The sequence below is a fragment of the Anas platyrhynchos genome, chromosome 9, assembly GCF_047663525.1.
Source record: "Anas platyrhynchos isolate ZD024472 breed Pekin duck chromosome 9, IASCAAS_PekinDuck_T2T, whole genome shotgun sequence".
Taxonomy (NCBI): Eukaryota; Metazoa; Chordata; class Aves; order Anseriformes; family Anatidae; genus Anas; species Anas platyrhynchos.
Genome location: NC_092595.1, coordinates 1,962,547 through 1,972,487, shown reverse-complemented (window position 1 = coordinate 1,972,487; position 9,941 = coordinate 1,962,547). Strand labels below are relative to the sequence as shown.

The following is a 9,941-nucleotide window of genomic DNA, read 5'->3' as shown; positions in this document are numbered from 1 at the left end:
CTCTGCTATCTGTCATTAGAAGTGTTTCACGCATGGTACTTGAGAAGGGGGATGTCCCCCCGCCTTGAGGGGACATTCGGGCTGGGGGAGCCTGAGGGGAACCCAGGGGGGCTGAGGGGAGCACTAAGACCCCCCGGCTGCCCTCAGCCCCCTCAGCCCTGCAGCAGGTGGGAGGGCTGAGGCGAAGGGGAGTCGCCGCCGAGCCCGGACCTTCCCCAGCGCTTCCCGGGCGGGGAATGGAGGGCGGGAGGCGGTGGCCCGGGCCCCGCTATTAGTACCGGCCCCTCCGGGAGCCCGCCTCAGTGCTCAGCCGCCGCCTGCCGGCACCATGCAGGGGCTCGGCGCCTCTCTGCCCGTCCTCCTCCTCCTTCTTCTCCTCAGCGCCCAGCTCCCGCCGCCGGCTGTGGCGGACCAGCTGCTCTGGGCGCCGGGTGTGGAGCAGGCGCTGGACCCCAGCAGCCGCCTGGCCGTGGGGGCGGCTCGGGTGGCGCTGCACAAATACAACTTCCAGGCGGCGTCCCCCAGCGGGCTGCGGGCTCTGGGGCAGGTCCGCAAGGCCACCATGAAGGTACCGGCACCCCGCGGGGCGGTGGAAGGAGCGGGGGGGTGAGGGATGGCTGCGGCTCCTGAGGAGAGCGGGGCGGGCAGGCGGGAGGCGCCCTGCAGCGGGGCGCTTGGAGGGCTGCGAGGGCAGAAAGCGGCGCTGGGAAACGAAAAATTAAATAACGTTAGTAATTATAATAGAACGGGGCGGTGGGCAGCAGCCGAGGCGCTCTCCCGCCTCCCCTTCCCCTCAGGGGGCTCGGCGCGGCCACATCCCCTCAGGCGCTGCTGCTCCCCTCAGGGCACCTGGTTCCCCCAGCAGGGAGGGAGGAGCTGCCCCGAAAGGTCATTAATTAGCTGCCTAATGATTTAACTATCCCCTAAATGCTAGTTGTGATAGGTCTGAGTGGCCCAAGCTGGGACCCAAAGCATCACAGCGCAGATGGGAGAGGGGAAACTGAGGCATGGGGTTTGTGCCCGAGGCAGAGAGAGTAAAGTCAACGTTTCCACCTTTTTTATCCTTCATGGTTTTCAGCACAACTCTGACAAAATACGAACTGCTGCATAACGGTTCAGATTTTGTGTATTACCTTGTGTAAGACGAGGCTGAATGATAGCATTAGTCGTCCTATCTGGCTGGGAATGCCAGTGAGGTGCCCTGGTATAGATTTACCTGAAACCATAGCCTGTAAGGAGCTTACTGTGCTTATCGTCATTCCCAAATGCTTTGGTAAACAGACAGCTTAGCAGATGCTGAAGATGGATGTGCTGGTGTGACATCTCATTCTCCCTCTGAGCTTGCTGCAGAAATCAGTGACAGAGCTTGACTACAATATTTGACACTTCTCTTGAAATGTACCGGTGGCCCTTTTGTATTTACTGGGCACTTTACAAGGTACCGTGCATACATGCATGCATACATATTTACATTTACAGGTGCTTGTGCCTCTTTTAAGCATGACAGCACTGCCTCTGGGAGCAGTGTGTGCTGCTGGAGCACTGCACTTCTCTCCTAAACCGGCAGGTATCAGGAGGTGGTTGGTGCAGATCCTCTTTCCAACCCCAGTGTAACTGGGTATTTGTGAGGTACTTTCAGCTGGAATGAGGGAAAAGGAGTTTCTCCACCCAGTATTGTCCACCTGCCTTTTAATACAGGAAAGAAGAAATTGGTTCGTTATGGAGAAATGAAATGCCTCATTATTTCCTCACAGCACTTGATGCTGTAGGAGCTTGCTGTAACCAATTTAAGCAGCTTACTTCCCTTTTTTCTCTTCATATGCTGTAAAAACAAGAGAAGAAACATTGCAGACACGGTCACTTCCCTGTTTCCTGTCCTCCACTGTAAAAAATGAAAAGAATTTCCTGGAAGGAATGTGCTATCTAATGTGAATATAAGAGACAGAGATATTGTTTGTTTTTAAGAAGGCTAGTTACCTGTTTGCTAATGTATTATTGGATCTAGCAGAAAGAGGATAATTTTATTATTAAGTGTAATCATCAGCGTTGCATTTAAAAACAAACATTGTTAGCCCACTGACCAGTGCAAACGTGTTAATTGGAAACAGGAGTGGAGACAGTGTCCAGTACAGTAACTCTTGCTAGATGTGAAGGATTTTTCAAGTTCAGGTAAAAGGAAACTTCAGTGCTTTCCTCTTCTGGCAAAAAGCAGCAGGCATGTGCCAAGCATATGATGGTTCCTACCTTGCCATTGGCTGTATTTTTCTTTCTGTCCCTTCTCATCAATGTGAGGGTATTTTAATTAAACGAGTATCTTTCAGAAAACAGCAGCATGCATCTCAAGGAATTGTTTACAGTTGTGCTTTAAAATAGATTATTTGAGAAGAGAAGCCTTAGCGTGTGCCAGCTGAAGATCCTAGAACTGAAGAGAAACTTACAGAAACTGGCTTCCAAAACCAGTCTCCTATGCCTCTGGAAAGTGTAACTGTGGTTAGGTTGGTGAATCAGCAGGTCAGGTGCAGAGGTAATGCCAGGTGATCCCTTGACTAAACTGCAGCTGCTTAAATTGGGCTACAAATACTAATCTATGATGGAAATCTCTCTTCACAAGCTCATCCTGACACAAAAGAGTAATGTCAGGACTGTGGTCCTAGTATTAGAAGTCAGTTAAAAGGTTTCTGTGAATTTCCAGCTGTCAGGACCCCAGGTTAGGGTGGGGAAGGTGAGATCAGTGGCAGGGTAGGTAGGTTGTCTAGGAAAAGCTAGATACTGAGGGGCAGAGAAAGTGGCAATCCTTTTTGGCTTTTCCCACCCCACTAGCCAGGAGAGAAGCCACCTGAGCCGTCTTACGGAACAGTGGAAGGTTGCAAGGTGGGGACCCCCCCCAGGACCCTGTGGCAGTGTGTGGGGTCGGGTCAGCCTTCTGACCCCATGAGGGAACACAGAGGAGGTGGGAACATGCTGCAAGGGGTGAGAGGGATCGCCCCTTCCAGTGCCAGCAGAGGGCTAGAGCAGCGTAAACTCATTGTCAAACTGCCTCTGTCAGGACCTGGAATGAAACTGCTGTTAAACAGCTGCTCTGGCCTTCACCGCACTAGAAATCTGTGATGAAAGTTGCATTAATTTTGAGCCTGGTAATAAAACAATCCCGTGACCCAGCTGTTCAGTGGAAAAATGAATTACTCACTTGTTTTCCTTTTCTTTTGGACACTTTTATCTTTGGTTACTTTCAGCCTGCCATCATTGTGTCATCTACAATATCCCTCAGCACTTATTTAATTCACAGTATGCAACGGTTTACAGCAGTGCACTGTGGGGTAATAGTGAAAGTAATTGTGGAAGTGCTTTTTTTCTTTCTTAGAAACTAGGAATACATTTGTAAAAAATAAAACTATTTCATGCCAAAGGTAAGATCTTCCCAGTGAGAGATCAGAAGTCCTCTGGTATGCACATCCTTTGTATTTCAGCTGTGTAGTGCCACTTGAAAGCTTTCTAGGTGAGCAGTGCTGCTGTGGTGGTGGTGTTGAAGACAAACAGAATACCAACTCCAAAACCACATGAGCACAGAATTGTGTGTTCTTTTCTAAAGTAAGTGTTTAACAAGCCATTAATCATGAAGAGTTTTTCTTCTCTTCTGCTGAGAAGAATCAGACTGGGTAAGAAGTTCCACTGTGTCTTTTCTTTACTAGCATGTGATACCAAACAAGTGAAATAAAACTCCTGAGATATTCTGTCAGAATATGGTAACTGTTGTCAAAGTTATCAGAGCTACAAAAATGATTTTTTTTTCTTTAGCAGACAAGGCAGGTGAAACCAGTGCAAGGAAAGTAATTTTGGAAGAAAAGTTGAACACTTTTTTTTTTTTTTTTTCAATGACTGAATATGCTGGACTGCAAAGATCTGACCTAACTATAGAAGAGCTGCTGTTAAGGACCAAATCCCCAGTGTTGTAAATGGGAGCGTGCAGCCTGGCCACTGCATTGTGCTGCTTGAGGAAGAGGTTCAGCAGGAAACCCCCTCCATTATTTGTTAATCCAGAGCTAAGCTTCCGCTTCAGGAGCATTGTAGTCCACCTGACTCTATTTCAGGTTTTCTCATCTGTAGTACTGATGACAAGAAAAGGAGTAAGCCTAGGTCACTGTGCTTAAAAATACCAATACTTCATCAAAGGAAAAATACTAGGAAAAAAAAAATATCTGCAGTAATAGTATCTTTAGGGTACCTTTCCAATAATTAGAGGCTTAGGCTTGACTGCAGCAACTATGAGATTAGATCCTTCTCATAAGCCTGCAGTTCAGAAAGCTAGTTTTTACCATTTTGCTATGGTAAGATTAAAATGTACTGTATTAACATGTAAAAACCTGTCATTTTGACTTAAGACTAAGTAGATCAGGCCAACTTTTTAACCAGCGCACAAAGTGAAGGCAGGAGAGAAGGGCAGAGAAAAAGTTATAAAGGTCTGAACTTACCCACTGTTTCTTTCATTCCCTTCACGGTATTACGTGGCCCAACTCCAAACTTGGCTCCCTTTAAAGAGGAGATTTCACGAAGGTAGAGCAAATGGCTAAACCAATTTTTCCTCTTATCTGCAGCGCCTAACGTGTATGTACTAAAGGCAGGTGCTGGGCTGATGGCCTTGCCCTGTAAATGAAACTCTGCTAACAGGACGCTATTAACGGCTTCGTGGAAGAAAGTACGATGGAACACAAAGGGCCAAGTTTAGATAAATAAAATGTGCACGTTTCCTCTGGATTCTAACTGCCAGCATTGCGCAAACAGCCAGAATGCCCCTCCTGTTTACCTGAAGAGTATTGTGTTTAGAAAAGAAACCAGAGTACCAGAGGTGTTGCTCTATTTATTGTTGTTTTTAAGATCCTTTTATAAAGGTTATTTATTAAGATCCTTTGCGTTTGCTGTTCGGATCAGCTCCATAGCCCTCCCCTGGCCAACTTCGTGGCATTACAAGGCCATGAGGTAGTCAAGGCACCCGCAGGTTCCCTCCTCTGTGCTTGTGGCACACCTCGGCGAGTTACAGAGTTTAGGACTGCAGCTACACTGCGGGCTGACTCCTCCTCTCCTTCTCTCTTTCAGAGCATTCCAGGCATGGGTCAGAAGTATTACCTGCAGTTCACTACCGAAGACTACAGAAGCAGGGTAAGTTTGCAGTCCCCCACGTTTCCTCTTACTGCGTGCATAAACTCCAACTCCTTCAAAACAAGGTATCTTTAAGTGCTTCTGTAAATGGAACTGAGGCCTTACTTTCATGGTTATACCTTTCCAGCATGGGCCATGGTTTGCAGGCACTGCAGCCACCTGCTTTGCTCACTGCCTGCAGAGGCTGTCTTGGCTAAGTCACATCAAGCTTCTGAGTCAGACCTTGTGGTGATCCAAACTCAGTGTCACAGTATGGTCCTCGTTATCCAGTTGTAGCTCCTGTTGTGTGTACACACCAAAGAATAGATACTGTTGCTTTGTTTTTAATTATAACCCTCTTTCCATTCATTCTGTCACAGTTGTCGCTAGTGATTTAACTATGAGCATCTTTTTCTATTACATGCTTCTTATACAATTCAAATTATTTTTAGAATTTAATCATAGAATCATTAAGATCAGAAAAGACCTCCAAGATCATCTTGTCCAACTGTCCCTGTACCACCAGTATTACCCACTAACCCACGTCCCTGAGTACCACATAACATGAAGCATTATTTTTGTTTCAAGGCAGAAGTGTCATACAATGAAAGGCCCCATTATCAATTGATATTATTTCTTGAGAATTTGCAAGTGTATTTCCAAGATGACTTGGTACATTTCTGCTACATTGTAATTATTATATTAAAAAAAAAAACAAACACAAAACAGTTTAGCCTTGTTTTAACTTCTTTACCTTTCTGGAAGAAAAAAAAGATAGCCTCCTAAAGGCTTTCTACGACCTCTGTAAGTGTGTACTTAGTCCATATATATACTTCACATATTAATGCCAAGATTTACATTAAGAATGTGTTGCTGGTAAATAAAATGTTAAAGATGAGTTTTAAATTCCTACTTTTATAGGAAAATGCTGGGAGCTGCCTTGCTACAGTCTTGTATCCGAAGAAAAAGTCTCCACCTGCTGTCAATATCAAGTGCATAAACACCAAAGACCAGAAGCAAATCCAAGAAGAGGACAACAGATTATATCAAAAACTTAAGCGCCAAACCAAACCAATAATTGGAAGCAATATTCCAGGTATGCTCCTCCAATAACCAACTGTGCTTCATTTCATATTAAAGAGTTTGGACACTAAAGGATACAAACAAATGTGTGTTTTAAAAAGCAGAAACACACAGTGGAACCCTAAAACTATAGAGCTATCTATCAAAACAACTGTCTTGCCAGCAGTTCCTGGGGAGAAAAAGACCTTCACTGTTAAGCAACAGGGGGAGTCCTCACAACGTTGTGAGGGTGTTCTGGATTTAAAAACAAGACCATGCAATTTTGCATCGAAGTGAATGCAAAATGTCCTTTAGTATCAACTGCCTCAACGCACACACCTTCCCTAGCTGTGGATAGAAATTCACAAGGGATGACCAACAATTTTTCCATCCTGGAAACCGAGGGCACTGCTCTCCTTTCCTTCAGGTGGCAATGACCTCTGTGGACACTAGGTTCCTTACCTCCCTGGGGGAACCTGTGAGTAATGTCTCTTGCAAATTTTCACTTCCATCATGCTCTCATAGTTCTGTGGTTGCAGTAAGTTTAGCACAAGTTCATTCTCCTCCCTGTTCCAAGATTGTAACACATCTGAAAAAAAGAACCAATTCCCAGGCAGAGTGCTATGCCAGGCAAAAGTGCTCTGTGGTTGTTTGTTTTTCTGAGGAACAGCCAGAATTAATCATTTTTATATTACCGCCTTTCAGACAGCTTTGGAATTATGGAACCTGCCTTTGAGCCAGTGTGGGCTTTGGCTGTTGCTGGCAGCAGTTACATGATGTGGGAGAAGTCAACAGAGAAAGTGGGTTACTTCATGTCACAAGTCAAGACTGTGAAGCAGTGGGTAAGTGAAGTGGAAATTCCACGTCTGCCTTGCAGAGGCTGACAGGCTGTTGAGCAGCAGAGAATAAAACGGCTGTCAGCAGCCTCACACACTGCAGTGGGAGTGATTCTTCCCAAGTCCCAGTGGCTTCACAACATACAAGTATCTCCATCAGAATGAATTATTTTGCCAATCCAGGTTTTGGCAGAAAAAAACTTACTCATTTGGACAAAAGTTGGTTTTCCTTGTTTGCACGAGTGGATCTGTTGGCTTTCTGCAGGTTTAATCAGGAGCTAATTTGAACATCTGGGCCTGCAGTTCATCAGCTCCACACTAAATCACTCCTAGTGCTATCTGCCCTTCTAGCCAAGCTTAAGTGGAGCATCAGTCCAATTCATGCTCTCTGCTGAACATATCTTACACCTACATCACATGGGATAGGAGTTCCCCAAGCTTTCTCTCACTCATCCATGATCAACATACATTGTGTTCCATTATTACTCCCAAGTTACACAGAACAGCATCTTCCCAAAGGAGACTTTAGTAGTCAGTCCAAACTCTCCAATTTATTTGACAGTTAACTCACTGCGTTTCCATCTGTGTAAGCCTAGTTTCATGTCAGGCTACAGCTACACCACAGCTAGTGCCTTCAAAGTTCTTAGGCAGTGAGTGCTCCTAATTCCTTCTCTGTCCATATACAAAAACCTGTCTTCCTCCAGCCAGCTACCGTAAGTGAGCCCTGTTCATCTCACTCCCTAAGCAAGCTAGCTGCAGTCACGTAAATCAGGGTAGATCCTGAACTTCACCAATATAACTTGTGTTCTTGTTTGTTTTCCTTTGGTACATGTCCAGATGAGGAAAGATGATTCCCTTGAGTTTGACTACACCATCCTGCTCCATGAAATGCCAACACAGGTAAGAAAGCAGATTCATAGAATACCTACCTTCACCAGCAGAAAAACAGTATGAAGACACTAAAAGACAAATATTTTTAAATCTGTTCTCCAGGAAATGATTTTGTGTCACATGCGCCTCATTTGGCTTCCCGGTCGCCCTCTGAAAGTGAAATACACCTGTGAATCAGACAGTCATCGGCTTGAAGATGGATCTGGAATGGAATCTGGGTCGGCTGCTGGAATTATACGTGAAAGGGAAGAAAACTTTTAAAGAGATTGTCAGCTTTATGCACATATTAAATAGAAAACCTTTGTGTTAATAGGCCTGAAGTTGTGGTAATTTTTCTATACAAGTCTCACTACAGTGAATTTTACTACAGGAAGCTTGAATGCTTCCACTAGCCTGTTTGTTCCAAAATGAATCTCTATAATTTCTCTAAATTCATGTTCTAGAGATCTACCTAAAACTTTGCTACTATGTATACAGATAAACATACACAAGTTGATTTTATGTCACTAACTTACTGTTACTTATAGTAACATGGTTTGTGAACAAAAGTAATATATTTGGATAAAAATCTTGAGGAAAAGTGTTAATCTGTCACTAAGAAATATTTGCTGACTTTTTTTGAGGTAGATATATGCTGATTTTTAATTTATCTCCAATAAAACAAATGCCATTACACATGGTGGAAGCTGGGTTTTCTTTCATGATGCTGCTGACCCCAATTTTCCACCTTCTCCCAGTGCAAGGCCTTTGAAAGGATGTGGATGAGTAAAGGCAGCAAAACCGCCGCCCAGAAACCAGTAACCAGCACCTCCCCTGTCCTAGTCCTGCTGATGCACAGCTCTACCCTGCTGTGTAAGCTTACATAAAGTTTTTTCTCTCATATTTGTGAAGTCAACTCAAAAAATATTGATATAAGAAAAACATTTTATTGTCTTGCCACCATCTGTCACCAGACCAGAACACTGCAAGGCAGTGTTTGACAGACGGAAATGGAGAATGTTGTCTTAGTGTATTTGCAGTACAGATGCAATTCTTGCTCTTACCTTCAGTAGTTAATGTGAAGGTTCTCCCTGGGGGAGATTTAGGCTGGGAGATCTGATAACCTCCCACATTCAGGTGTTTTATGCAGGTGTATCAGTGCCTGATACAAAAAGCTTGTCAGCAGAAGTATATCAGCACATAACAGCCATTACAATAAATTCAGTGAAGCAGCATTTTACAGATCCTTCAAGTTTTCTTTTGTGCTGGCAAAACATTTCTCCTCAAAAGCACGAAATAAGAGCTTTTAATGGTAATGTTTCTTTAGTTAAAAAAGAACCAACACTGATAAAAACATATTTTAGAATTGAAACAAGAAAATAGCATAGGTTTTGCACTTTGGGGCTCTACTTCAGCAATGCACTTAACCACACGTTTAATTTCCTTACTGTGTTCTAAGTATGGGGAGCAGTGGCAAGGACAGAGGATCACATACATTCAACTTGCCAGACCAGGATTACTTTGATTCCATATAAATAATGCAACTTAGGGCAGTTAAGCAACTGCATGTAGTAACTTCTGGGCAAGTAGCAACCCTGCTGGAATACAAAGGCAGAATTTCTACTGACTTCTGTAGGGCCAAGATTTCACTCAGTGGCCCAGAACCTGACATGACACAGGTTGTACTGAAGCAAAAGTCTTGGTTAAGACAATGCAACCGTTACATATATTGAGGCTCAGGCTGGTTCACAGTGAATTCTTCACACACACATACAAAAAGCACAGCATATCTCAAAGAGCTCAACTACATCAGGTTGCTACAAGTGCTACCTAAAATTTGATTGAAGCTAAAAAACAAAAAGCAACAACAACAAAAACACACACGAAGAAGTAAAATCTCCAAAATGAAGCTCTTGGTAGTGCTTCTTCCCATTCCTTCATCCACCGTCCCCCACATCCAGTAGCCTTCCCCCCACCCGTAGATTTTTCTCCCTCATATTTAAGTTCAACAGACCTCACCGTGCCTCAGCTGTCCCTACA

General features: G+C 44.3%; 1 protein-coding gene across 1 annotated transcript; it reads left to right on the top strand.

Annotated features, from left to right (window-relative positions):
- Nucleotides 1-269: 269 nt before the first annotated feature.
- Nucleotides 270-8,597, top strand: RARRES1 (retinoic acid receptor responder 1). Its single transcript, XM_027463907.3, has 6 exons — nucleotides 270-568; nucleotides 5,092-5,154; nucleotides 6,055-6,229; nucleotides 6,901-7,037; nucleotides 7,869-7,931; nucleotides 8,025-8,597. Exons 1-6 carry the CDS (start codon nucleotides 329-331, stop codon nucleotides 8,181-8,183), a joined length of 837 nt encoding a protein of 278 aa, XP_027319708.1. The 5' UTR covers nucleotides 270-328; the 3' UTR covers nucleotides 8,184-8,597.
- Nucleotides 8,598-9,941: the final 1,344 nt, after the last annotated feature.

What these genes read in the sequence shown, in the direction of transcription:
- RARRES1 (XM_027463907.3), top strand. Translation starts at nt 329, where the DNA reads ATGCAGGGGCTCGGCGCCTCTCTGCCCGTCCTCCTCCTCCTTCTTCTC. An exon ending in AATTGGAAGCAATATTCCAG is followed by an intron (nt 6,230 to 6,900) that starts GTATGCTCCTCC and finishes ACCGCCTTTCAG; the next exon opens with ACAGCTTTGGAATTATGGAA. An exon ending in TCCATGAAATGCCAACACAG is followed by an intron (nt 7,932 to 8,024) that starts GTAAGAAAGCAG and finishes TCTGTTCTCCAG; the next exon opens with GAAATGATTTTGTGTCACAT.